Source organism: Pseudorca crassidens, chromosome 7 (assembly GCF_039906515.1).
Source record: "Pseudorca crassidens isolate mPseCra1 chromosome 7, mPseCra1.hap1, whole genome shotgun sequence".
NCBI lineage: Eukaryota > Metazoa > Chordata > Mammalia > Artiodactyla > Delphinidae > Pseudorca > Pseudorca crassidens.
The window spans coordinates 2,285,924-2,313,815 of record NC_090302.1 but is presented as its reverse complement, the minus strand read 5'-3'; the positions used below and the strand labels follow the sequence as shown (position 1 = coordinate 2,313,815).

General features: G+C 60.2%; 2 protein-coding genes across 2 annotated transcripts in view; both read right to left on the bottom strand.

Moving 5' to 3' along the window:
• Window positions 1–796: 796 nt before the first annotated feature.
• CACFD1 (calcium channel flower domain containing 1) lies at window positions 797–8,461 on the bottom strand. The gene is made up of 5 exons (XM_067742765.1): window positions 8,261–8,461; window positions 5,219–5,291; window positions 4,522–4,647; window positions 1,603–1,710; window positions 797–1,036 (listed from the first exon to the last, which is right to left on the bottom strand). Exons 1-5 carry the CDS (start codon window positions 8,379–8,381, stop codon window positions 946–948), a joined length of 519 nt encoding a protein of 172 aa, XP_067598866.1. The 5' UTR covers window positions 8,382–8,461; the 3' UTR covers window positions 797–945.
• A 491-nt stretch (window positions 8,462–8,952) lies between these two features.
• The window catches only part of ADAMTS13 (ADAM metallopeptidase with thrombospondin type 1 motif 13), a 31,962-nt gene continuing 13,022 nt past the window's right edge, over window positions 8,953–27,892 (bottom strand). The window contains 19 exon segments of the mRNA XM_067742691.1: window positions 8,953–9,389; window positions 10,003–10,187; window positions 11,271–11,447; window positions 11,740–11,886; window positions 12,393–12,705; window positions 13,469–13,673; window positions 15,676–15,858; window positions 16,689–16,868; window positions 16,984–17,113; window positions 18,017–18,137; window positions 18,770–18,950; window positions 19,824–20,006; window positions 20,386–20,515; window positions 20,597–20,732; window positions 22,959–23,140; window positions 24,113–24,193; window positions 24,687–24,807; window positions 25,159–25,307; window positions 25,809–25,935. Coding sequence (XP_067598792.1) covers window positions 9,225–9,389; window positions 10,003–10,187; window positions 11,271–11,447; window positions 11,740–11,886; window positions 12,393–12,705; window positions 13,469–13,673; window positions 15,676–15,858; window positions 16,689–16,868; window positions 16,984–17,113; window positions 18,017–18,137; window positions 18,770–18,950; window positions 19,824–20,006; window positions 20,386–20,515; window positions 20,597–20,732; window positions 22,959–23,140; window positions 24,113–24,193; window positions 24,687–24,807; window positions 25,159–25,307; window positions 25,809–25,935 — 3,096 coding nt within the window. The 3' untranslated portion in view covers window positions 8,953–9,224.

Genomic DNA, 27,892 nt, shown 5'->3' with positions numbered 1-27,892 from the left:
GCTCTCAAAAAGCAGGAAGCTCCCTGAGGACAGGGCGGGGGGTGGGGTCAGCAGGTCCACACCAGAGAGGTGGACGGGCAGCCCCGCGGAGCAGGGGAGAGCCTGCCCTCCGCACGTCCTTAGCACCGGGGCCTGGGGGATGGGGAGAACCTAGGGCTGGCCAGGCCCACGGGAAGTGTCCTGGTTCCGTGCTAGTCCAAGCTTCCCGGGAACTGGGGGAGGGAGCACACCCCAACCAGCGGCTGGGTCACTACCTGGGCTGCCATCGCGGGTCGGGAGCGCTGTGGGTTCCCATGGAGAACAGAGTGGCAGGGGGTGTGGGCAGCAGGACACCGCTCCGCCCTGATGACAGGAGGACAGAGGCAGCCCAGGTGGCTCAGCTTACGGGATGCTCTCCTGCCTGGAGGGCTGAGAGGAGGCCACTGTGGCCAATGCCCAGGCCTGGGTTGATGGACCTCCCACCTCGAGACGGGACCAAAGTCCCCAAAAGCAGCTCCTCGCGGGCCTTCAGCAGGTCTCGGGGGTCCCGCCAGCTGTGTAAGCCTGGAAACCCACCCAGGGGCCTCTTGCCGGCAGGCCACGCGAGCTGGGAAGAGTGGGGTCAGGCGGGCCGTCTGCAGAGCTCTGCAGGCTCCGTGCGGCCTCACGCCCCGAGGCCTGGATCACCCCGAGGCCCCCGCTGCCTGCCGCTACCTCCCATCCCCTCGATGCTGGCCAAGGCCCTCAGAGCCCTCACCCCAGCCCCTCGGCACCTAGCTTGGGGTGATGCCAATCTGGGGGAGGGGCAGACAGAGGAGGACTCCAGGTGCGGGGACAGGTGAGAGGGACTGAGGGAGCTGGACACAGGCTCCTCCTCCAGGCTGCCCCTCAGGGTCAGTGCGCCTCGGGGACGTGCTCACACAGACCAGAGGGCCGACGGGGGGGCGGGAGGGCCCCCCGACCACATCACAGCTCCCCCTCCAGGGTGTCCGTGAGCTTCTCCTCGTCCGCCTGCTGCTTCTGCTGCTGGATCCTGGCGTAGGAGATCGCGTCGCCCCTGGGGAGAGAGCCAGTCAGCGCCGCACGGGGGACGGACCCCAGACACACAGCCCTCCCAGCCTCCGCCCCATTCCTGACCTGTGACCCAGGTGTGGCCCGCAGACAGAGCCTAGTGGGCCCTCCAGTTTCCCCAGGCAGAGACCCTATTGCTAGGATGGCGGAGACACATCTTGTCACCTCTAAGAGTGACAAAGGCTGCCTGGGATGCTGGGCTGAGGATTCGGATTCTCAGTCTGGGCTCCGCGAGAGAGGGTGAATGCTGACCGTGGAGCCAGGTGTGGGCCCCGACGGGAAGAGGCTCTCAGTAGCCATGCCTCTGCCACCCCTGCTACAGGCTGTGACGAGGCATGACGGGGCCACCAGGGAGTCCTGTGAATTCTCCTGCTCTCACTCCCTAGAGCTCGGACACCCTAGAGACATGGATGCGGGTCACTGACAGCCTCTGTGCTTCCGTTTCCACAACAGAATAACGGGGGCCACTCCCAGCCCTCTCCTCCCTGCGAGACTTCAGGAGGCGGGAAGTAAAGATCCCCCACCCCCGGGGGCTGGGACCAGCAGACGCACTTCTTGCCCAGAGCAGACAGTCCGTACAGCACTCCGGTGGCGAAGGCGACGGCGTTGCCCAGCAGTGTGGTCAGGGTCAGGCTGATGACGATGGGAACGACGGCCATCCTAGAGGAGAAGCAGAGGTCAAAGGGCACCACCACCCCGCGGCCACGACACCACTTCCAGCTTCCCAGGTTCACCCAGCCCCCTTCCCAGACAGCCAGGAACAGGAAGGGTCCCCAGAAATCAGGTGGGGCACAGGTGCACAGCCGGGCTTCGTAAAGTCCTCAAACACCCGTGAACTTGTCTGTAAAATTCCGTGCATTTTCTGGGGAGAGGACCCAACGCTTTCATCAGATTTTTGAAAGGATCTGTGATCCAAATAGGGTTAAACAGCACCAAAATGGCCCAAAGCCCTGTGCATAAAACAGGCAGACCAGAAAATGCAGTGTCAGTGCAGTCCCGTAGCGGCTTGGCGACTGGGGGCACGTTACTCAACTGAGGAGGCTCAGCCTCTCTACGGGAAGGTGGGGATCAAACCTCAGAGGCTTTGAGACTGAACGAGATAAGGCATGTCAAGTTAAGGCACGTTAAGCACGACAGACGCCTGGAACAGCATAAGCACTAGATAAATGCTGGCTCTTATCAGCGCAGTAAAACCAGCCGTATCTCAACAAGGAAGATCCCAAAGGTTAAGGGGACGAGACACGGGGCTTCCTTATGGCAAGGTGCGCGCCAAGAGCGGCTAACTGGCTGGCGAGGCAGCTCTGCCTGGTCCAGGCTGGCGCCACCCGGACACAGGTGTCCACTCTGGCTTAAGGATCCATGGGGCCGATGCCTGGTCCTGGTTGGGATTTCCAGACTGGTGGCAGTGATTTGGGTTAACACACACACCCTGTACACGAGGAAGACAAGACTCTTCTTAGACTCTTCTCGGACTCAACCAAATGAATTCTACCTGAATTTCCATTTGGGCGGGACGTGTGATCACGAGGTTTTACTGACGTTATAAACTTTCTAAGTAATAGAAATTGCTAAGGAAAAGAAAAGACCATGGGGAAAAATCTGTAAAAACAAAACTAAAGGCAAACAACAGGCCAGAAATACATTTGCAGGAAATATAGCAAAAAACTAAGAAATCTTTAATATAGAAACACATGTAACTTACTAAGTAAAATGTTACAATGTCAAAAGGCAAAAAGGAAGCTAGACCCTTAACTACCAAAAACGAAAATGCAATTAGTAAAAAACATACAGAAAAAGATTTTACCTTAGATAACAGATACAAATGTGAAAAGGGCACACGGCCCTGGGCCGGGGGAAAGACAGAAGAAACTCAGGTACCCTCTTTGGAAAGCACTCTGGCCACATATTGAAATCTTTTAAATGATTGTAATCTTTGACCTAATAACCCCACACCTGGAAATAGATCCTAAGGAAATCATCATCAACACAGAAAGTTTTAGCACCGAGATGTTCATCACAGCCTGACTTGTACTGCAGGTTACAAATGAAGAAAAGCATGATACGTTCAGCAGAATAAATATTCCTATCATTAAAATTCATCTTATGGGGACTTCTCTGGTGGCACAGTGGTTAAGAATCCGCCTACCAATGCAGGGGACATGGGTTCGATCCCTGGTTCAATCCCTGGAAGATCCCACATGCTGCAGGGCAACTAAGCCCGTGTGCCACAACGACTGAGCCTGTGAGCCACAACTACTGAGCCCGCGTGCCCAGAGCCTGTGCTCCGCAACGAGGGAAGCCACCGCCACAATGAGAAGCCCATGCACCACAATGAAGAGTATCCCCTGCTCACCACAACTAGAGAAAGCCTGTGTGCAGCAACGAAGACCCAACACAGCCAAAAATTAATTAATTTTTTTAGAAAGTCATCTTATGAAGCCTTTGTGGTAATACTGAAAATATTTCTACCATGATTTTAAGGGGGAAAAAAAACAGGATACAAATGTACTTGTAATGGTTAAAACTGTGCGAAAACAGGTTTTAGAAAATGCCTGAAGACAGAGTGAAAGGACACATATCAAAATGTTAACGAGTAGTGGGGCTTTGGGTAACAACTTTTTATTTCCACATTATTTTTAATGAATGTACATTACTGTTAGCATTTTTAACTAATTAAAAAGAAACAGGAACGCCGGCAAAGGAGGCGCCGACGCGTGGTATCTCGTATTCGTCTGTGCTTTAGACGCAGTGGAAAATAGCTCTAGAGCTGAGCATGTATCCTGTGCTCTGCCACAACTACTGGCCTCCAGAAAGGGAAGAAACCCTTGAAATAAAAACCTCCATATTTATTTCTAAAGATAATCTAGACACAACCACTTCGGCTGCTGCCGCCAGACGCTGCTGAGGGCCTCCCGGACACCAGGCACCGCGCCGGAAGCTGCATTAAACACACCCACAGATGAGTTCAATCTCACGGCTCGGATGGGAGGTACTACGTACTGAACTTGTTGTCAGATGCGGGAAAATAAGAGAAAAGCGTATTTGGAAGGCACGATTTTTTGTTCTATAACTTGCTTCTTTCCCCTTTCACGTCAGGACATCTCGATCGGCCACAGTCCTGAAAGGCTGCCCAGAGGCACATACGGATCTACCAGAATCTGCTCTACAACTCCCAACTGATGGGCCCACAGTCCAGGCATTTCTCGCGTTCTCTATTACACGTACTGCTGCGAGGTGTACGCATCTCACGTCTGAATACTGTGCGGCTGGACCTGTAGGCCAGACACAGAGCCCTGGACGCTGCGTCCCATCGTATAGCGGGTCCCTCACGTGACTCTGCACAAACGCCATCCCTGTTTAAACCGCTACCGAGAGTAAACTAGGCAGCCGTCCGCCCAGCCCGGCCAACGCTGTCACCTGCAGAAGCAGGGTCTGGGGGAGCCGAGTCAGGCCCGGCCCGCGGCCCCTCACCCGCAGTAGAAGACGGCCTTCTGCCAGGAGCGCAGCTGGTCCACCTTCGCCGCCACCGTGTTCGCAAACTCGATGAACTGGCAGCAGAAGGGCGCCTCGCACAGCAGCAGGACGAACGCGTTCATGCTGCAGAGAGAGGAGCAGGCTGGCGCCCAGGCCGGCGAGTCCCCCGCCCCCCTCAGGGCCCCTCCGCCTGCTCCCGGCTGCTCCCCACGCTCTGGGCTCCGGGAGGAGCCGGAGCAGGGCAGCCAGTCCACCGCCACAGCCCGCCCTCGGGATGCCCTCGCTGGAGGAGGGAACTCGGCGCGCCCTGAGCGCGGCGCGTGTCTGCGCTGGGGACAGCTGAGGCCCAGGTGGCACGCCAAGGGTGCCTGCTCCCGCCTTTGGGTTCTCCGTGTCCGGGTCACAGTCACCGTGACCAGACACTGGGCCCTCACAGCGGGCCGGGCCCTTCCATCCACCCCCACCGTGGAGGGAAAGCACCCTCGCTATCCCCATTGGCCCCCAAGAACCCCCTGAGCCCCAGAGCAGGAACACACACAACTAATGCCACCCCAGGTCTCCCACACACCACTGGTGCCCAGTAACCCTCACAGACCAGTCAACCCAATTCAGCTCACTCGTGTTCCACCTGGGAGGTGCCCAGAAATCCACACGCCCCAACACCCCCCGGCAGGACGGTCACACGGCTACTTACATCATCCACACGCCGGCCGCGATGTTCAGAGGGTGGATGGTAATGCAGTTGAAGAAGCCGGAGATGGCGCAAGCTTGGAAGCAAGAGACACGGGCAGGAATCAGCAGGGAGGAAGGGACCGAGCCCGCGGGCAGGCCACCTGGGCAGACGGCGGCTCGTGGAAGCACGAGACCCCTTCCGACCCCAGCACCTGGCTCTTACAGCACCCAGACGTCTCCCCATTGCCACCAGAGACAAGCAAGGCCAACACAACGACTCCATGAACAGGTGAGGACGCAGCCTCAGACAGGCCAAGTGGCTTGCCCAGACCTCACGGCCAGGGTGCGGCTGGACCCCAGAGCTGGCTCGCTCTAGGGGCTCAGCGAGGCAGCGTGGACATCCCGCCCTCTCTCTGTTCTGGGGTTGGAGAAGCCCGCCCTCTGAACCCCAGCTGTCCCAAAACCCATCCCACAAGGTGCGTAGCATGAAAAAGAGAACGTCTCTCAAGGGCTCAGGCCAGGGCAGGCGGCACCGTGCCCAGGGCAGGCCACGAGAGAAGTCCTCTGGATCTGGGTTGGGACAGGGCTGCCCCTCCTGGAAAAGAAATCAGGACCAGGTCGACCTGGATCGCAATTCCAGCTCTGACTAACCCGCCAGCCCAGTGACTTTGCGTATGTTCTTTTCACCTTTCCAGGCCTGTTTTCTCTCCTGCACACAGGACAGCCCTACAGCCCAGCCCACCCACCCTGAAATACCAAGGGTCTGCAGCGGGGAGGGTGCATCCTCTCCTACCCCGGAAAGCGGTTTCTCTGATGCCCCAAATGCGGAGCCTCGCTCACCCCTCCCGACAGCATCCCACCGAGGGGTCCGCACAGTCGCCTGCCTCCTCTCTCACAGCCCCCAGCCCGGCTCCACCAAGAACTCCGGGAGTCTGCCCGGCGGCGCCTGGCCGCTGGGCAGGAAGCCGGGCAGGAAGCTGGGCCTTCCGAGGCAGCGATGAGCAGCCAGTTCATTAAACTTGCAGCAGCTCCTCTGCACCTGACCTGGAATTCTCCGGTTTTCCCATGTAACCCTATGCAGACAGCAGACGACGGAAGAGGAAACCAGATGCAGTGAACCCAAACTGCAACGGGACCGCCCTCGTACGTCCCCCGCCAAAGCCTCCTCCAGCGACAGATGTACTTCCCGCCTACTAAAGGCGGCACCTGTCCTGGGACAGGTCACACACACATTCAGGCAGCAAGGCTCCCCAGGGCCACGGACATGAGCGCCCACGATACAGTACTGCCCCTGCGTGACGTCAGCCATGCCTGGTCTCACCTGACAGCGCCCCATACTTCCTGCCGCAGTCGGCACGTCACCTGTACCCCACTATCTACCAACAGCCAACCCTGGGGGAGGACCAGGCTTCAACCCAGACAAACAGGCTCCGGCCAGGAGTCCTTTAACCATCAAGGGCTGGAAGATGTCCCCTCGGGGTGTCCAGCACTCTTGCCAGGTGAGGGAGGTGCCCCGTGCCAGCCTATCTGCTCCCAAGCTCTGGCCTCGAGCTGATGCTCAGGACCCTGCGGAAACGCCTCTCCCGAGACCCCCCACTGCGTCGGAAGGTGACGCTACGCCACAGCCACCAGCCGCAAACACGAGGCTTAGCTGAACTCCAGTTCCATCTCTAAAACTCCTCCGTGCTTTGCGTTCTACTCTGTACTATATACTATTTGGGATTCACACGACAAGCACTTTCCCCAAATCTGCAGGTAAAACGGACATTTCAGAGCGACGTCACAGGTTTCTCCTGAAGCGTCATCTGTAGCCCCAACACCATGAAGTCCTGGGGAGGCCCAAGAATCCCACTTCGAAAAGCGCAGAACTGGATGCGACGCCAGGGCTAACGAGGGAGTTGGCGGGGCAGCTGACCCCAAGATGGAGGGAGGAGGGTGACAGCCCACAGGCCACGCTCAGGCCCCTTCCCTTCTCCCCCCCACCCCGCCCCATCACTGTCACTCCCACAGCAGCCTCACTCTGATCTGCCAGGGAAACAGCTACCCAGACTCCAGAGGATCACGTCTAAGCCCTGACCAGTCTCTCCTACAGAGTCAAAAACATGCTCCCTCTGAAGAGCAACGACAGGGACTCAGAGGCCTTTTTGTGACTGGAGGGCCTGTCCCGTTATCACCGCTGAACTTTCGTCCAGCCTCCATCCACCTGCGAGGACCACGAGACTGGAAGGGGAGCCTAAGGAGATGCTCCTTCGACATATGCGGTCCGGGTCTGCTTGCCTCTGGAAGACCTGCCTCTGGAAGGATCTGCCTTCCTACCTATGTTCTCCGGGGGACTGCGCTCAAAGCGCCTAGCTTTCCAGGAAACCTGAGGTCGGGGTGTGCGTGTCCGCGATGCGGGGTGGGGAGTAGAAGTAGGGGAGATGAGGGACGGTGGAGGCAGAGTTGACAGCAGGAGGGAGAGCTGACATCAGGGGAAGCGCACTGCCTCCAGTGCGGACCCAGAGGAGAGGCCGCCTCCCTCAGCTCACTGCCTGGCCCTCCCGTGGGGACCGCCTGGCCCTCAGGAAGCCTGGCCAGCACCTGCCCCCTTTATAAACAACCTTCGCCCAAAGGTTAAGGCGCCTGCCGCCCGCACCCACACCCGAGTCAACAGGTGAGGCGGCCTCCGGACCAGACTGAGCCCGGGTTTCAGCACTGGCATCTGGGCAATCTCGGAAGGCCCCCGGAGTAGGTGCCGCACTGCCCTCACGCTCAGAGGAGCCGTGGAGGAGCAAGTCTCGGCCGCGTCGTTCCCTCTTGGAACGTCCCTTGAGCTGCTCGACAGCCCCGGACCCAGGAGCCCAGGCCGCGGGCCGGTAACCACAGCAACCGCAGAAGCGCCGGCTTCCCTCCGCCCCCGCCGCGGCCCAGAGCCGCGCGTGGCCCGGACACCCCGGCCCCAAGCCGGCCTCTTCCCGGGGCAAGGGGGGGCCGCGGGGGGAGGCCACGGTGGGGGTGGGGCGGGGCCGGGCGCGCATGCGCAGCGTGCGGCAGCGCCGGCCCCTCCCCCAGGCTGGGTACTCACAGACGGCCCCTAACACCCCCGACAGGCGACACAGCCAGCGGTACCACCATGTCACGCCCTCCTCCTGCTCGGGCGGCGCCGAGCTCACGGACGCCCCAGCCGTTCCGCCCGCACCGCTCATGGTGCCGCCGTCCGACGCTCCCGCAGCCCTCACAAAGGGCTCCGGAGCCGGCCGCGTCGTCCCGGCGCGCTGCCTTGTGGGAGAGGCGGCCGCTTATTAGCATAGGGGGCGGGGCTCTCGGGGTTGGGAGAGGGGCTCCCGAGAGGCTCGTGCTCATTAGCATAGAGGTGGGGCCGCGGGTAGGTGCGCCCGAGCGGGCCCGTGTTCATTAGCAGAGGGGGCGGGGCCCGCAGGAACCTGGATGAGGAGGGCCCTAAGGGCTCGCGCTTATTAGCATAGGGGGCGGGTCCTGGCGCCGCAGGACTCCCAGGCGGTCAAACATTCCCACCCAGACTAGTATAGGGGCGGGGCTTCGATGAGAATTATCAGGTGCGCCAGCCTCAGGGCCCCATCGGGACTTCCAACTCCCTCGCCTCTCCTCCCTGGGTAGGAAGACGACCGCTAGGGGTGGCCAGGGGGTTGCTCAGGTCTGGTGTGGATCTGGAGTCCGACCGCGGCCACGGAATCCCTGCCGTGTGGGGAGGTGGGTTTTCAAGCCATATTTGGACAGGTTATGTAAAGAAAACGCCACTCAGACCTCACGTTCCGTTTATTGGTACCCGAGGGGCTGGGAGCTGCTTTTCCGGAGAGTCTCCCCTCCCACCCTCTAACGTTTTGCACGTTGGAGGAAGCCCTAAAGGAGATACTTAATTTTGGAGGGAATTCGAATTGGAAAGCCAGGCACCTAACGGGTGCTCATAAATGTCAGGTTCCTTCTTTTCCCTTCCCAGACCGGGAGGAGGCATCCCACTGTGACCGCTGGTCAACTGAGGGATGTGCTTGGAGATGCGGGGCATCGTCAGGCTAATGAGCTCTAGCCTGGAGGGTCCAGTACTGGCCCCGAAGGCTGGTGTGCGCCTCCAGGAAGCCCTGGCTAAACTCCATCTCTGCCTGGCTGCCCTCTGACTCCCAGTAGAGCGTCTGTTGCCCACGAAATGTCGTTGTCCTCAGGCTGTGGATATCCCGGATCTGGGAGGAAAGGGGCAGCCCCAAGGGACCGACCACAAATGATAATTAGCTAGCATTCACGAGCCCTTAATATACAAGGTATCATATACCCAGGGTCACATTTAATCCTCACACAACAGCCCTATCAGGAAGACACCATTATTCTACCTAGGAAACTGAGGCTCAGAGAAGTTGTGCTCCTTCCCCAGGGACGCACAGCCAGGACGCCAGAGCTGGGATTTGAGTCCAGATTAGTTTGATTACAGAGGCCAGGCTGCCTCCTCCAGGGAGCTGATACCTTACAGATGCCAGTTCTCCCAGAACACATGAAAACCTCATCGGGGAGGGCTCGGCCCACTCTTCTGGCAAAATTATATCAGGGTCTAAAATCAGGCTTCAGTCCTGGGTGAACTGGCAGTCTACATTGGAAAAGGTCTCTTCTATTTCATTCTTGTAGGGAACTCAATAAGCATTTGTTGGTGAATAAGTGGAGGAAACTTTTCTCCCATTCTCTCACTAACGATTTTGAGGGGTTTGATCAGAAGTAAACTCAGTGGGTCCTATAGCCCAGCAACCCCCAGTCCCCAGAGATGGATGTCCAGAATTAGAGCAGAAATCATCCTGGTGGCCTCACCAAGATGTAGCTGGAATCTGTTCCCTCGGTTCTGGTGCCCGTGTCCATGGCCAGGGCACGGATGGCGATCCGGGCCTGTGGGGCCACGTCGATGAAGATTCGGCAGCCCCCCATGTTCCTCCCATCCGGACTCAATGATGGACTCACGATTTCACCCCGGGGTCCAAAGAGCTGCATGTCACATCCTGCAGGGGGAGAGCAGGCGTACAGACTGGGTGTGGACCACCTCCGGAACATAGGAGTCCCCCAGAGTGACCACTCTTGCCAGAGGCCAGGGCAGCAGGGCAGCCGGGGAGCAGTGGGGGATCAGTGTGGCACTGCGGTCAAGATCGGGGCTCCCAGGCAGAAGTCTCCACCGAACCCCATCTCTACCACTTCCCGGTTGTGTGACCCTAGGTGAAGGCTTTAAACGCTCCGCGCTTCAGTTCCTTCCTCCGTAAAGTGAAGGGAACGACAGCACACATGGGGCAGGGCAGTCTTTAAGAGGAATCAGCGAAGTCACACGTGCAAAAGTGCTTCATGCTGCACCCGCCCCAACCGGGGCAGCCCTTCCTGCCTGCGCCTCCTGGGCCTCCCTCAAAGCAGGTGCCTGCATGTGGGGAGGCTGGGAAGTGAGGAGTGATGACCAGGTAGGAGCTGGTGCCGATACGCTGCACACTGAGGGGCAGAGGAAGAAGCCCCCCAGGGTCCCACTTCTCACCTGTGGCCTGGGGGGACCCCTAGGGAAGCCACCTTCAGCAAGCTTGGGCTGTGGAAGAGGGCAAGCCCCCTGAAGCAACCTAGACAGCTCTCCGTGGATACGGATGGGCCCACAGGCTAGCAGGGCTCTCGGGGACGCCATCCTCCGCACGAGGTGTGCATGTGCACCCACGCCCTGCTGAGCGGAGGATGAGCCAGGAGGACAGTGCACCCAACAGGACTGAGGAAAGAGGCTCGCAGAAGGACCTTACAGGATCCTGAAGGACCTGCGTGCCAGGGCCAGGGTGTGGGGCCGCCGACGGCCTGAGTGAGGGAGTGAGGATGTCCGCCCATCTCGCGCAGGGCCCCAGAGAGGAAGGAACACCGTGCACCTCCGGGACCTCGTCCTGATCGCACATACAGGGATGGGGGTGTCGGGGGGTGTCCGGGAAGGCGCTGCTTTTCATTCTCAGTCAGCTCAGCTCCCTGTCTGCCTTGCCCGCTGGCCCGTCGGGACTGGCCCCGTTGGCAGCAGCACCCAGCCAGCCAGCCTCTGGGGAAGGCGGGGAGGCTCCAGGGCCTCGCCATACCTCGGTGGAAGGCTCCCGGGGCAGGCTGGCTCGAATACCGAAGCAGCACTCCGCCTCGCAGCTGCACAAGACGCTGCCTCACCACCAGCGTGTTGGCTTTGGAGCTGAAAGTCATGCCGGGCAGCTTCCTGCACATCTTCCTCCACGTGAGCCTGCCCCAAAGCAGCAGCATCTCCCCTGGGAAGTGGCAGTGAGGTGAGGACCCAGCACCCCGAGCCCAGGTCCTGACTCTCCCACTTGCTGGCTATGCGACTGTAAGGAACTGGACGTGTGATAATCTCTCCTAGCCTCAGCTTCCTCATCTGTGAAATGGGGACAACCACACCCCAGTTATGAGCTGGCTGCGATGGTTACACATGGGGATGCACCTGGAGGATCCCCCCAGGAATGGGGCACCCTGGCGTCACACTCACTGGCACCTAGCAGATCCTGTCACTGGCAATAGCTGCTCACGTGGCCCTAGACATACCAGCACTGCAGTTGAGGGAACTGTCGAGGACTCGGAGGGTCACCACCTCACCCAGGGGCCGCCCGATGGCCACTGCACAGTCTGCCCGCGCTGGGCCTCGCATGTCAATGGTTCCTGTCGGCTCAAGGTGCTGCCGGCCACAGGCGCCTGGAAAGGGGGCGGGAACTTCCAGGTGGGGTATCCCCAGCAGGGCAGGGCCGGGGGCTTTCCGTGCTGGGGAAGGAGACTGGGAGCTGGGGCGGCTGGTGTCCTCCTAGGCCCCGCCAGAAGCTTTCTCAGGCAAGGAGGGGGCTGCGTGGGCCAGAGCATCGCCACCCAAGGCAGACAGCCACCACTGACATGCCAGCAAGAGGGAGGCAGCGTGTACAGTGGGTCACACAGGCGGGGATTCTGACTCTGTGACACCCTCCCTTGATGATAATAAGTGAGCTTGCACTTTACCAGTGAGGAAGAGGCCCCCCTGAACCCGGCCTCCAAGCCCATCCCTTCAGCCCGACCGCACTCATCCCAGCGTCCCGGGGGGTTCAGCCACAGGACCACCCCCAGGAGGTCCCCACAAGGAGTATGGCCTGGCTCTCCCAGGTGAACATGCCTTTGCCCACCCCTCTTGCAGCCAGTCAGCCGCCCAGACAGAAAGGAGGAAGGAACGTAACTGGACTCTGCTGGGCTTTCCTGGGGCCCGGGCGGGAGTCCTTGCGGCCGGGGAGCTGGGGAGAGGAGGTGGGCCTGGGGCTGGGGCCACTGCGGGGAAGCGGTGGCAGCTGTGGTCTGGCCAGGAGCAGTGGATTCCTCGTGGGGCACCAGGCTGGGTGTCCCCTGCCCTGCACAGGGCCCAGCCCAGCAGCCCCGCACCGTCACCGGCTTGGGCAAATGCTGGCAGAAGTCGGCTGGCACGGGCACCCGGGCCTGGGGTCCGAGGCAGGCGGCGTGCCGGCGCTGGATGCCATCCCCACACGAGACAGAGCACTGCCAGGAAAGATAGGAAGGAGTTGGGACTGACCCCGCTGAAGGGTGACAAGGACAGCGGCGACCACAGGCCGGGCAGGATCTGATATAATCTTTGCACAACACGGGAGGCGGGCATGGGTGTCCACGCTCCTCAGAGAAGTCACCTTGCAAGGATCACACGGGGAGGAGGGGCAGGGGTTCAAGCCCAGGTCTCTCCCCGTCGCCCTCGAGGTCTCTCTGCCCTGCAGCCCCTGGAGCGGGGAGCAGGCAGTGCGGCTTCGTCCTTCCGCCTTCCATCACTCGTCACAGCCTGGTGTCCACCCTCCCCTCCCACCCCGCACTGCCCCACCCAAGGGATCAACTCCCCCGACCCAGATGCCCAGGGTCCTCCTGACGCAGGCAGTGGTGGCCGTCTGCTTTGCCTCTTCTCCCTCCGCACCGTGAGTGAGCCCCTCTGCGGGGGACCTGGCCCTGTCTGACTTTGTCTCTCCAGCGCCTTGTGAGGTGCTGGGCACGGGGTGGCATTTGCTCATCTGTGGGGAGTTACCAGCCCCTCATCTTCTGGAGTCTTCAGACCTCAGGGCCTCTTAAGGCTTACCTGTCCCCCACGTCTCTAGGCCTTGCTATGTCTTCCATCTCTAGGTGCCCCGGCTGCCCTCTCCCCAAGAGACTCAGCTCTCCCCCTGCTTTCAGGGGACCACAATGAATCAAAGCCCCCAAAGGTCCCCATGTGTGAGGACCCTCGGCCCGTGCACTCACCAGCCCCAGCTGCAGCACTTACCTGCATCCAGGCACTGACGTGCCACCGGTAGGTGCAGTCGGCGATGATGCAGGGGATGCTGGCCTGCGGCCGCACCAGACCTACACAGGCCGCCCCATCCACCTCTGTGTCCTGGCCTTGGTCCAGCTGCACACAGGCCACCAAGCGCATGGCAGTGCCGAGACCACAGCTGGCTGAACATGGGCCAAGGGACATGACCTTCCACCTGCAAAAAGAGAAGACCCCAGAGAGAGGCTAGGCTTCCCTGAAGGTGGCACTGCCCCGGTGGGCTCCATGGATGGCCAGCCAGGACAGGTTCCAAGGCCACTGGGATCCAGCAGTACAGCCCCTGCAACCCTCCTGGCTAGTCACAGGGCTGAGTGGCAAGGGAAAGGCTCTGCGGGAAAGAGAGCTCTTTTCCCTTAACAAGGTGCCCCCTTTCTTCCCCTTTATCACAGGACACCCGTGGACACCCAGCTGCTTGCTAGTCCGAGTAGCAGGGACGGGGGAGCAGTGACCCAGGATGAAGGAGAACAGATCTCCACATCAGTCAGTCCTGCCCATGTTAACTTATCATGTTTCAACAAACGATAATGACCGACAGTTTTCAGAGCCGAGACAGAAGGCAGGTAGGCCGCACTGGAGCCTGGAGCCCTAGAGTCCCCGCGCTATGCTGCCCTCCCGGCCCATGATGCCCCCTCTCAAAAACATGCCTCTGTGGGCCTGGCGCTGTTCTAGACTCCGGGATACGGCCGTGAACCAGACCAAGTCGGCCCCCTCGCCCCGGCCCACCGTGGAGCATATATGGTTCTCTGCCTTGTGACATCTGGGGCCCATGTATGGGTCTTTCTCGTGGGGGCCATCTGCACAGCGTAGGACGTTTAGCAGTACCCCTGGCCTCCACCCACTAGATGCCAGCGGCAGCACTCCCCACCCCCAGTTGTGACAATTAGAATGTCACAGGGGGGACTTCCCTGGCAGTCCAGTGGTTAAGACGGCACACTTCCAGTGTAGGGGATACGGGTTCGAGCCCTGGTTGGGGAACTAAGATCTCACATGCTGTGGGGCACAGCCAAAAAAAAACCAAGTCCCAGGAAGGACCCCCCGCCTCTCTGTTACGGCACCCTGAGCGGAGCCTGGGAAGGGATGTCCAGAGCAGACACATTCAGGCAGCGGGAGAGGAGGTGCAAATGCCCTGAATCAGAAGCACTGCCTGGAATGTTCCGGAACATCAAGGAGGCCAGAGTGGCCACAGTGACGTTCCGGGGTAACCAGAGCTCCTGTGCGTGTGAAACTCCCATTAAAAAAAATCCCAGACCTTTTCCAATATGATGTGGGAAAATAAACGGGGTGCACATTTAAGCATAGGCAGGGAAATCAAGCGACACGGGTGTGGATGGTAAGTGGATCACAAAGCTAGAGCGATGAAAACAGTTTGACTTGGGGGTGGGAATAGGTGGGGGAAGTAAAACAACAGAGACTGGTAGGAGCCTCGACACAGACCCAACCCACACGAGAATTTAAGATGCGATAAAGGGGGCACCTGGGGGGACGCAGCAAATGCTGTTGCTGGTCAGTGATTTGGAAAAGTAGAGTTTGCTCCCCGACTTCGTGACTGACCCCAGGTAAATCACAGATGAGTTAAAGGTTTTAAGGTAAATAAAGTCTTATCTGTAGTGGTGTATTTCTTTAAAACCAAGGAGACATATGAAGGAAACACGGAGATATGCTAGCATCTATTAAATCTGGTCGTGGGACAGGGGTGACTGTTACATTCTTTTCTGGATGCTTCTGTAGGATACAGAAGAGCACGGCATTATTTAAAATGCAAAATTACAAAGAAGAAACCATGGGAGAACTGTGAACAAGGCAGGTGAATATCTGCCCTTCCCTCTCGGGCTCCAGCCTGTCCCCGGACCCTACTGGTGTGAGCTGTCTGTCCCCGAGGCTTTGGCGGTGCCGTGCCCCAGCTGGACCACCCTCAGGCTCCACTCAGATGCCGCCTCTTCCACTGGGAAGTGCCCCTGCCCTCCCCACCCCGTCACCCCCATTAGAACCAACAGCACTGCCTGAGTTTGCTGGAGTGTCTTCTCTGACACCGAGTGCAGCCTGCCGGGTGGTCCTGTTTCCTGTGCCACCGAGCTGCCCTTTAACCCCCACGGGCCTGGCCCGGCGTCGGCACAGGCCAGGAGTTCAGGCTGCCTACTGCACACCCTGGGGCTGCTGACCTGGGCGGGCAGGGCTCTGGGCTGCAGGCCTCCTGCTGCTCCGGGCGAGGCAGCCCCTGGCACTGGGTGTCCGGCAGGATCTCCTCGGCCTTGTCCTCCCCGTGGGCCCGGGCGCAGTACAGGATCCTCTGCGCGACTCCTCCCCCACAGGTCACGCTGCAGGCCGCCAGCTGGTACCGCCACCTGGGGCAAACCAGAGTCGGGGGGACCCCGAGGAGTGGGGGGCTTCCCCTCACTTCCCCAGACTGGAAAGGGCCTGGAAAGGTTCTCTCTCCAGGGGTCACTTTTACGTCTCCACTGAGAGGCTCAGCGCAGTGGACAGAGAATGTTCAGAAGCCCCCATTTTACAGAAGGGGAAGCTGAGGTCTCAGCTGGAGAAAGCCCGCACGCAGCCATGAAGACCCAACGCAGCCAAAAATAAATTTATTTTTTTTAAAAAAAGAAGGGGAAGCTGAGGGTGGACGTGTCCAAAAAGCAGTGGGGGGAGGGGCAGGGCACCCAAGGGGCCCTGCCGAGATGTCTGTCTCCAGTGGGAGTCCTAGCTCCATCGTCACCTGAACCCCGCCCCTGCCGGCACTCCCAACCTTCCTTCCCACTGTGTTTGCCATGTCGCACCAACACCATCCAGCGTGAACTGTACGTCTCCCCCATCAATCTTATTTCTCATCTGTCTCTCCCTTGCCCCCAGCGTCTACTCCAGGAGGGCAGGGATGCCCGTCTGTCTTGTTCACTGCTGTGTCCCCTTGTGCCAGAACAGCACTTGGACATACTTAGTAGGTGCTCAGTAAAGAGCAAGTGATGAAAAAATGACCCATCAACCACCTGCGCCCTCAGCGTCCCAGATCCCGTGCGATGCACGTCACACACTTTAAAAGCCCTACAGTCTTCCGGGCACCAATACAATCCGCTCCTGCAGGTGAGGACGCCAAGGGTCACGAGCTTAACGGGAGGTGATGATGCCACCTCCAATAATGCCCGCCTAGGACCACCTGTCTCCTTGGGAAGGGGCCCACCTGGCAGGGCAGGGCTCCGGGCTGCAGTCCTCGAGGGGCCTGGGCCGGGGCATCGGCCAGCACTTGGAATGAGGCAGGGAGACAAAGCGGCCTTGGTCCATCCTCACACAGCGGACAGCCAGTGGCACCTGCCCCCCTCCACAGGTCACGGGGCACGGTGCCAAGGCTCGGGTCTCCCACCTGTAGGAAGGAAAGGCCAGTGCTCCGTAGGTAGCCACAGCCAGGGTAAGACTCCTTCCTCCCTGGGGGACCCAGACTGCTGCCCCTCCGCACGGTCTCCCTCCCCCGGACTCACCAAGCCGGGCACGGGGCAGCCTGGCAGACCTCCTGCCGGCTCCCAGGCTTGCTTGCCAGGTCACACAGCTCTTCCCGGACGGGTGTCCTGAGGGCAGAGTCCATGCACACGAAACGCAGCTCCATCAGGCCTGCTGGGAGGAAGGAGGGACCCCGCGCCCCAAGAGGGGGGCTCAGCATGGACCATGGGTGCCCCACTCTGAAGAGCTCTAGCAGACGAGGCCCACGTGGATCTGAGTCTCGGCTCTTTCACTTAGCAGCTGTGTGACCTTGGACAAGTGACTTAACCTCTCTGAGCCTCAGGTTTTTCATCTAACGGTGCTTGACTTGGAGGACTATTTATAAAGATTTTTCAAGGGGAGCTATACAGTGCCTGGTGCATAGTAGGGGCTCAAAAGTGGTAACTGCTCTTATAACTTGAGGGGCATTATAACAGTTGCTATATGAAAATCTGTTACTGTGTTTATCACCAACATGTTATTAGGACCGTGTCCTTGCATCTCTCTGCAAAAGTATCCTGAAAAGAAATCTCTGGCCTCAATTCTAAACATGCTGGAGTTTACCTGAGCAAGTGATTAGGGGTTTAGTTGGCTTATTTATTTATTTACTTATTTACTTATGCCACACAGCTTGTGGGATTTTAGTTCCCTGACCAGGGATTGAATCCGGGCCATGGCAGTGAAAGTGCTGAGTCCTAACCCCTGGACCGCCAGGGAGTTCCCAGGGTTTTAGTTGAAAACACCGTGTATCTTAAAATTAATTTTGTTTCTCTGGGTTGGCCTCCAGGAAGCTCAGAGCTAAGTTTGGGGCCCATCTTAGGCCTTAAGAATACGCTCTTGGGTGCCAATACGGCCAGGTTTTATCATCATTTCCTACCTTCCAGCCGGTCAGTGAGCACATTCGTGTGGCTGTCCGTACTTGGCCCCGATCTCCTTGCTTATAATGTCATGTTCTTGTGTAGCTGGATATTTTGTAAGCCACCTCAAATGCTTTTTTTAGAATTAGCTGACCCTCAGGGGCGTTGGGGTCCTCACCTTGACCACAGGAGACGGAGCACGGTCCCGCCAAGGGAGTCCACACGTGTGTGGCATGAGCCTCTGGCCTGGCACTGCCCGCTGGGGATGCAGCATTCTCCCCTGGAGACGGGGCATCTGACTGCAGAGGGCAAGCAGCAAGGTGGTGGGTCTGGGCTTCCCATCTCCACACCTCTGGGCACCTGGCCCTCCACTCCCACCTACCCCAATCTCTTCAGGAGAGAACAGAAGTGGTTACCAGCACCCCAAAGGCCTCGCCTCCCCGCTGCTCCTTTCCCGGGAAGCCTGCTTCCTGGCCTCCAGGGGATGCCCTCACCACACGCCCCACCTTGGCCTCTGCGTCAGCATCAGTGGTCAGTGTGGGGCACAACCGCGCTGGGGCTCTGGAGCCAGAGTTGCAGGCACGCTTGACTCTGCCGTCCCCACCAGCGGGGGGCGGGGCACGGGGATAGGATCGGCCGGCACCCTTGTCCGAAAGTAACATCACCCAGCCTGAGCCCATGGACGCAGGCAGGAGCGTGGCAGCGTCTCTCTGCGCAGCAGACAACTGACAGCATTCCATCAGGGTCTGCATTGCTCAGCCTGCTTGCCAGCGGGAAGGGGCCTGCCCAGCAGCTCTGAGATCTGTCTCTAGGGTTGTCCTCTGCCCAGGGCCTCCCGAGGACAGCAGCCCTACACAGGGCAGTCTTCTAGCACCGGCAGGAGGCCAGTGGTAACCAGTGCTCTCCATTCTCCAGTGCCCAGGATACTCACATGGCCCCAGCCCGGAGGACAAGACACCTCGATACAGGGCTCAAGGGCAGGCGGCTTCTCGTCTGCGGAGCAGGGCCCAGCAGTTGCTGGCGCCCCCATGCCATCTGCCCCCTGCACACACGTCGTGTTCTGCACGGCCGGATCTGTTCCACAGGCCGACGAGCACGCATCCGGCATCTCCCTGAGGACGGCACAAGACAGCCATTAGGCCCTGCCTCTGCTCCTGGGGCGGAGAGGTAGGGAACCTGCTCCCCCATACCCAAGAGCCCAAAGGGGGATCCCCGCCGAAAGGCAGAAGCCAGGGGCCTTTCCCTGAAGCCTGGATGAACAGCTGCTGGCCCTCCACTCGGCACCCAGGGTGCAATGACACCGGCCCTGACCCTCCCGCCTTCCAGAGGCAAAGGTGGGCCTCCAACCAGACAACTTAGCAGGTGCTGGGAAACAGGGGCCAGATGCAGTCGATCACCAGTTCAGGGACAGCAAATGCATCTCCCGTGGCAGCCTTGAGAGGTGGCGGCTGCTTGGAGTGTTGTGTTGAGAAGGATTCTGAGGCACGATTGGCCCCCAGGAGGAAAGAGTGGTGACTGCTACGTCTGCCACGGATGCGGGGCGTGTGGGGGAAGACGCCCAGAGCCACGTGTGGACCACCAGTGACCTAGGCCACCTCCCTCCCCACTGGACAATACTGGGGCCCGGAGAGGGAGGGGACTTGCCCGGGCCACCCAGGCAGTTAGCGGCAAATCAGAATGATGCGCCTCTATCAGCTGGGACACTGTGGAAGTGACAACAGCAGTGACAAGGTGACATGCATTGCTTTGCATCCGTGCTTGATCCTCGCAGCCCTCCACGAGCAGAGACTTGGAAGTTCAGAGGCGGAAATGGCCAGTCCAGGGCCTCCGGGATAGGAGGTGATTCCAAGGTCGGCACTCACCCAGGGTGGTGGGACTTGGCCAGAGGCCTCAGGAAAAGGGGACACTCAGAAGGGGCAGGGCTCAGCTCAGGGATAAGCCCTGCCAGGGAGACTCTGCCTGGACCTGCCTGGATCCGTGCTCACCTCCGGGGGCAGGGCTGGGGATTGCAGGTCTCCACGGCCGCTGGCTGCTGGGCCAGCGCTCTGCACCGGGAGTAGGGCACCGTCCTCAGGAGGCCGCCCTGGGCCTCCACGCAGCGCACCACCCGCTCCCGCAGGCCCCCTCCGCAGGAGGCACTGCATGGGCCGAAGTCTCCGGCCGCCCAGCTGAGGAGAGGAACAGAGCATCGGGCCCCTGGCCGGGTCCCCAGGCTGGCTCAGGGGCGGGGGCGGGAGGCTGGCAGGTCTGTCTAGGCGAGTCACTTCCCAGACCTGGCTTGGGCCCACTGTCCCTTCAGGTACCTGGACACCGCGCAGGTACAGGCAGCCCAGCCCTCCACCTCTCCAGGTGTCCCCAAGCTGCACCTGAGCCTGGGGACCACTGTCTAAAAGTGCCTGTGGGCGGCTGCCCCAGCCCTGCCCCCAACAGGGACGGCTCTGTGCCTAGCCCTGTGCTCCTGCCAGGGGGTGGGCCCCTCCCTCTGCCTCCCAGGCGGGGCGGTCACCCCCCTGGAGCGGTGAGCGCCTGAGCCCCAGGCACACTCACGACGGGGGACAGGGTACGGAGGTACATGACTCGGACCACGCCGCCGGCTGCCGGCTCCCTGCGCACCGGGCAGCCTCCACCCACTCGTTCGCTGCCTGGTCCCGACAGCTGTGGGTCACCCAGCGCAGCCCTGCGGGGAGAGAGGGGGGCTAGACCACCTCCGTGCGGGGAGCAAACCAGGCTTTCAGGCGAGCCCTGCCCCGGGCCTCACCTGCCCCACAGCTCACCGAGCAGGCCCCCCGCACGGGAGCCCACGCCCAGGCCGGCCGACGCTTGGGCTGGAAGTAGGTGAAGGTGATGTCTGGGCGGGCGAGGCTGCCATACTCCTCACCGTAGCGCCTGTAAACCTGCACGAGACACACGGAGAGCCGGGGCCAGTCCAGCGGGCTGTCTGAGGGCCACTGTCACGGCCACCTCCTCCGGGAAGCCTTCGATATTTCATTCCTCCATCTCTATACTCTTTCCCTCGGCAAGCCATCACCGACACTGACCCCACGCCACGCTTCGAGGACGGCCCGGTGACCAGGACGCTGCCCCAGGCTCACAGTGGGGTGGGGGAGGGTGGGCTGGTGGTAGGTGCGGGGATAGAGGTTCGCACAGGGGATTATGGGAGCACGAAGAAGGTGCTGAGGTTGACCAGGGTGCGGGGAGGCGTGGAGGCGGGTGAAGGGGTGTTCCAGCAGAGGGGAGCCCAGCCCCAGCCTGGTGTGAGACCAGCACAGCTCGGGCTTCTGCAGCAGGAGATGAGACCCAGAGGTGGGCAGGAAGGGGCTGGATCAGGGGCCCTGTAGCTGTCTGGCAGCTTGGCCTCGAGCCTGAGGACACAGAGAGTTAAGGAAGAGTGTCCAGCAGGGAGCCTGGGTCTGTCCGTACTTCAGGAGGGTCACTGGGTCCTGTGAGGGGCCAGTCTGGTGGGCAGAGGCCAGGAGGACGCCCCCAAGGTTCCAGCATCTACTCCCACAACACCTCATCTGGCCACCCGTCACAGTCCTCTGCTAAAATGCGGGTTCTTGGCACACACACACCCCACAGCAGGTCCTGGTTGAGTGTCTCTGAGAGGGGCCCCGGAATCTGTATTTTTTATCCTCACCCCAAAGGATGACAACAGAGCTGCTTGACACCCAGCCCTTGGAACAGCGTTCCCAGGGGCGGGGAGGTGGGTGAACTGGGCCACGTGGGGAGGTGGGGAAGTGGTTAACTGTTCACTGGTGGGGCTCGCTCTGGCCTGGCCTGGACTTCTGGGGGAGCCCCTGCTGCCTCCCCAGCCGTGGGAGCAGAGGGTGGGGCTGCTAGACCAAAGCGAGGGGCCGTCGAGACTTGGACTCCCCCACAAAGGCTGTCAAGGGCTATTTCAACGTCCACTACTTCCCGTCCTCCCTCCAGCACCTTCCTCAGCAAAGCACACGAGGCGCCGCTTGCAGACGAGGTTATAGCGTGCGGGACACACCCAAGCACAGCCGGGGCTCCCAAAGAAACAGCGAGAACCCACATGCACCCAGAGCTGCCCCTGGGCCAGGGCCTGCCACCCACGCTGCCCGCCCACGACCCCAGGAGGCGGGACTGCCATCTGGCCCCCACTCTGCAGATGAAGATCTGGGGAACCCAGCATCCCCGCCAGAGGACAGCGAAGCGCGGGAAGGGGATATTCAGGCTCCAGTTCCGGCCCTCACAGTGCCCGCCCCTTTGTCCCGGAACTTCTGGGTGTCTCATGCCCGCTGCTAGGATGGGGCCTTGGGCACTTGGAGAGGCGAGTCCGCACGTACTTATGCAGCCTGGCCACCCTCCGTGTGCACGTGTGGGGCACCAGACAGTCTGCCAAGCGCTTGCTGTGCGTCGTTTTGAAGAAAAAACAAACGCATCTTCACGTCACGTAGGTCGGCTTAGTCTCATTTTGCAGACGGGGAAACTGAGGCTCAGAAAATTAAGTCTTTTGTCCAAGTTTCTGCAGAGCCAGGATCTGAACTCTGGGCTGAGTCCCTAGCCTGGGCTCTTGACCCCTGGGTCACCCTGCTTCCAGCTCTCGGGCTGCCTCTGCTCCTCTTGCATTAGATGCCCCCACGGTGAGTCTCTAATCTGGGCACTGGCCCAACCAGCCTCCCCCACGGTCTCGTGCCCCCCACCCTCCTTCGTCCGGGTCTGACGTAGCCGAACCCAACTCCGCCCTACACAGACCCCCAGCAGCTCCCCAGGCCCCCAGGAGGAAGCCTGAACTCCTCACACGGCCAGCAAGGCCCCTCCAGGTCTGCCTGGCCCTCCAGCCTCCTCACCTGGAGGGTCCCCTTCCTCCCTCCCTCCTAAGCACCTCTCCTGGGCACGCACTGCTCGCTCAAGACACTCCCCTCCCTGCTCGGCCTGCAGCGTCAGCTCATCTCAGACCTCGGCAGCACAGCCCCCGTCCCGGGAAGCCCCCGACCCCTGCACAGGGCTCTCCCTCTGACCCACTCCCAGCACGCCAGAACTCCCGTGGGCTCTGAGCACGGGGACCCCAGGCCCCCCGGCGGCCGCCGAGAGAATGAAGAGGTGTGCGTCTGAGCTGACGGACCAGCGGACGCCAGGGGGAGGCCCCCGGTCACCTGGATCTCCATGTCGTCCTGGGTGGGGCCCTGGATGCGGATCTCCTCCAGGCGGGGCAGCCGGTCCTCAGTCAGGGTCACTTTGTACTGGATGCGGCTGTCCTCCAGGAGGGAGGGGTAGGTGGTGCTGGGAGAGATGCTCGCATTTCCGGCCACGACGTAGCGCCCACGGATCCTCACTGCTGTTGGGGGAGGGGCCATCAGCACCACAGAGAACCCCCACCTCCCACCGTGGGAGCCAGCACCGCGCCCCTCACAGACAGGTCCTGTTTAAGGAAAGGTGACAACTGGGCCAACGGGGCATGACTTCCACGGCCGCACCTGCCACTCCCGCCCCAGGATCCCCAGCCTTCCCGGGGAGCAGGTCCTCCTGGTATCCCACGCTCTGAACAGGGTGTCTGACCACGGGAGGCTCCCCACGCGATGACTCTGTGCCTCTTCCTGGAACCTGGTGAGTGCCGTGGACCTGCTCCCTCACCAAGTGCACTCACACCCCACTCTACGGGGGCTCAAGGACCCCAGGGCAAGCACCCCACCCCAGATTCCAAGGTCAGGACAGGGCGCCCCCTGGAAATAAAGCCCCACAGCGGCGTTAAGTAAAGAGGTCAGCCTTGCCCAGAGACAGGTCTGACCTGCGCCCTGTGTCTGACCTGACCCAGACCGTCTTTGTTTAGGGTGGGAGCTGGCCACACCAGAAAGACCAAACACATGACTTAGGGTGGCGGCCTTGAGTCACCAAGCCTCCGCCAACCTGAAGACTGAGATCGTCCAGGGGGCGATCAATCCATCCCCCAATCGTGTCTACATAACGGAGCCCCATAGCACCTGGACCCTGAGCTCAGGAGAGCTCCCAGAGTAGGCGGTACACCGTGCGTGTGGTCACTTTTGAGCTGGACACGGAGCCCTCCCTGACGCTGCTCTAGCATCTCTTCCTTTGGCTGCTTTTATTTTGTATCCTTCCCCTGTAATAAGCTGTAACGGTGAGCGTAACAGCTCTCAGAGTTCTGGGAGTCCTCCCAGCAAGTCATCCAACGGACGGCAGCTTGGGGAGCACCCGAACTTGCAGGTGGCATCAGAAGTGACGGCACGTTGGGGCTGCGCCCTCGACCTTCACGGTCTGGTTAACTCCTGTGGGCGTCCTCTGGCCAACTCACCCAGGTGCGTGAAGAGAGGCCTGTGGTTGATGACGTATATGCTGGTCAGGTTGGGGGTAATGGTCAGGAATGTGACATACTCTAGGAGGAAGCGGGGGGGGGAGGGGTGGTCTCAGGTCACTTAGGTCACAGTCAAAGGGAGCAGATTTCAGCGCCAGAGGGAGGTGGGACTCAACTCCTCGACTGACTTTGCAGAAGACCTGACCTGTTCTATAAATGGATCAAAGTCAAGGATCTTCCGAGCATAAGGTCCCTCCTGCTAAGAGTCCTTGAGCAGGAGAGGAGAGGACAGCCCACCACAGATTCCCCAACGTCTGTATTTTTTCTGCACCACAGGGACACGGAGCAACCGTTACCGATGTGCCGCAACCCCAGCAGGGGCCTCACCACCAAAAGCTGAGCCTCATGGGGAGGCTGGCAGAGAGGAACGCGGAGGCTGAGGCCGCTAAGAGGGCCCAGGGCTGAGCCAGAGTGCGGGCCCCGCCACCTAGGCAGCCGGCACCCAGGCTCTGGGCTGTGGGGTTTCTTGGAGGCTGGGGGGAAACCGGCCCTTCACCCCCAGGGAGGGCCCTACCTCTGGCTCTCCCGGCCGTGAAAGAGCCGTTCTGAGGACGGCACGTGCTGTTGTCCCCGCCACACACCTGGCACACATCTCGCACCTGCCCGGAGGCCATCCTGCCGTCACAGCCAAACATCTGAGCAAAGGAGAGTGGCAGGTGAGACCCGGGTGACGTCATGGGACGGTGCTGGCCCACTGACACCCACAGCTCTGAGGTTCACACAACCAAATGGGGCATTTCTGCAGCTTCTGACATCTGTGCAGGAGGCAAGCTGAAATGACTTGTCCAAGGTCACAGCAAGGCTCTTGACCCCAAGCTCGGCCCTGTATCCCAGCATCACCCAGTGCAGACTCTACTGCAGCTTCACGGGGGCAGCACCCCCCAGACCTGACCCCTCGAAGGCCCCTTAGCATCTTGGTTTCTGATGCGAGAGGCCTCGGGGCCACAGTGGATAGAAGGGCACCTCCACTGCCCGAGCACGCCTACCTTGCAGCTGCCCGACACGCACAGGCTCAGGGTCCCATCCTCCTGAGGGCTGCTTGGCACACACCGTGTCCCATCCAGGAAACTGTCCCCACGCCTCACAATGAAGCTCTCGCCAATGGCCCGGCACAGATATCTACACAGAGCGTCCCCTGGGAAAGCAGAAGGACAAGAAACCCGGATGGGAGGGTGGCAGGGAGCAGGGAGGGCAGTGACCCTGTGAAACACGATCCAGGTGGGCCCTCACCGACCCCCGAGCGCCATCCCGCTTCGCTCTCTGCATTTGGGGCCAGGTTTCTATTTCCCACCTGTCCTGCCTCCTGAGGCAGTAATCACACGGCGATGTAATAAAAGTTACTGAATTACGAGCCAGGGAGCACGCTCGGGGCTTCCCCTGTGCCATCGCACTGACTCCTGCCAGCAGTGCTGGCAGCAGGCCACGCCTCTTACCTCCATTTTGCAGATGGGGAAACCGAGGCTCAGAGACGAGAAGTCGTGGCCTGACCTGCTAGCCAGGGTGGGAGGCGGGACGTGTCTGATGCAGGGCCGAAGCCTGCTCTCAACAGCATCAGAGGGATGGTGGGTCTCCCCCAACGACTCTCCCTGCCCCGGGGTCTCAGGCCTGGCTCGCCCCGGCACCCCCCGGGACCCACCTCGACTGTACTGCTCGGCCGTGCCCCAGCGGTAGAAGGAGGTGCTGCCCGGGGAGAGGCGCAGGGGCTCCCCGTTGGTCTGCGCGCACTGCTCCGACATGAACTCCAGCTGGGTCTTCTCGCAGGCCTGGTGGAAGGAGGCAGAGGACGGGCACGGGAGGGGCCAGGGCAGGGGGCCCGGAGTAGGGGGCTCAGGCAGGGAACCCTCGCCCCGGGAGACAGCAAGGCCCCCGGCAGTGCGAGGGCCAAGACGTGGGCTGGAGCCCAGCTCCTGGCTGCACCTCAGTTCCCTGCTCTGTAAAGTGGGGATGTCGAGCCTTCCTCCGCTGATGGGGGCCTACCACCCAGCAACGCAGAGGAAAGCCAGGCAAACAGCACTGCGGGCGGGAGGCCCCAACTTCAGAAAACGGGGCTGAGTATGTGTATTCGCTATGTCTGCACCTCCAGAGGCAGGTAATTGGAAAAGTCACAGGAGTCAAGAGCAAAGGGCTTCCGCACAAGAACCTCCGCGGGCGGGCATCCTGGCCTTTTTTGCACTGGAGTCAAGAGGAAAAGAATCCGAGTGGCCCTGCCGAGCAGGTGCGGGGACCACGGCTGCCCTCCTTGCAGGCCTGGCCCTCCCCCACCCCAGGCAAGGACTCCTTTCTCCTGGTCTGGGGAGGCCTCGGAGTCTGCCTGGAGAAGGTGGGGGCGGGGGGGGGAGGGAGGGTCTCAACACGTGCAGATCTTGAGTCAAGGCCAGAGGAATCACTCCACGCCTTCACACCCACTCTGATGGCCGTGTGGGAAACACAGGTAAGTGCTGGAGAGGGTGTGGAGAAATTGGACGCCTCGCACGTTGCTGGTGGGGAGGCCAAATGGTTCAGCTGCTATGGGAAATGGCTCAGAGGTTCCTCAAGGACTTAAACTTAGAATCCCCATGGGATCTGGCAATTCCACTTTGAGGTGTACACCCGAAAGAGTGAAAAGCTGGCGCTCAAAAAATCCACGGGGCTTCCCTGGGGGCGCAGTGGTTGAGTCCGCCTGCCGATGCAGGGGACACAGGTTCGTGCCCCGGTCCGGGAGGATCCCACGTGCCGCGGAGCGGCTGGGCCCGTGAGCCATGGCCTCTGAGCCTGCGCGTCCGGAGCCTGTGCTCTGCAGCAGGAGAGGCCACAACAGTGAGAGGCCTGCGTACCGCAAAAAAAAAAAAAAAAAAGTCCACGTACGCACATATTCATTAGCGGCACTATTCCCAACAACCAAAGACGGAAACAGCCCCAATGTACGGACAAATGGACAATGGATGGACAGATGAGCGAGATGTGGTCCATCCATCCAGTGGAATACTATTCAGCCATAAAAAGGAGTGAAGTTCTGGATGGGAGGGAGGTTCTAGAGGGAGGGGATATATGTATATGTATAGTTGATTCACTGTGTTGTACGGCAGAAACTAATACAACATTGTAAAGCAACCATAACCCAACAAAAAAATAAGAAAATATAAGAAGAAAAGAATAGGGACTTCCCTGGTGGCGCAGTGGTTGAGAGTCTGCCTGCCAATGCAGGGGACACGGGTTCGAGCCCTGGTCCGGGAAGATCCCATATGCCGCGGAGCAACTAAGCCCGTGAGCCACGAGTACTGAGTCTGTGCTCTAGAGCCCACGAGCCACAACTACTGAGCCCGCGAGCCACAACTACTGAAGCCCGCGTGCCTAGAGCCCGTGCTCTGCAACGAGAGAAGCCACCGCAACGAGAAGCCCATGCACCGCGGCGAAGAGTAGCCCCCGCTCGCCGCAACTAGAGAAAGCCTGCACGCAGCAACAAAGACCCAACGCAGCCAAAAATAAATAAATAAAGTAAATAAATTTATAAAAAATAAATAAGAATAAACCGTAAAAAAAGAAAAAGGAGTGAAGCTCTGATACATGGTACATGGCTGAACCTCGAAAACAACACGGTGAGTGAGAGAAGCCAGCCGCAAAGAGTCACATATCGTATGATTCCACTTATATGAAATGTCCAGCATAGGTAAATCCAGAGAGGTAGAAAGTAGGCTGCTGGTCGGCGGGCGCTGGGAGAGGCGGCACGGGAGCGGCTGCTTG

Excerpts from the sequence above, each read along its gene's own strand:
- CACFD1 (XM_067742765.1), bottom strand. The coding sequence starts at position 8,381 with ATGAGCGGTGCGGGCGGAACGGCTGGGGCGTCCGTGAGCTCGGCGCCG. Across the intron at positions 4,648-5,218 it reads GCGGCCGGCGTGTGGATGAT|CATGAACGCGTTCGTCCTGC; the intron begins GTAAGTAGCCGT and ends CTCTCTCTGCAG. Across the intron at positions 1,711-4,521 it reads AAGGCCGTCTTCTACTGCGG|GATGGCCGTCGTTCCCATCG; the intron begins GTGAGGGGCCGC and ends CTTCTCCTCTAG.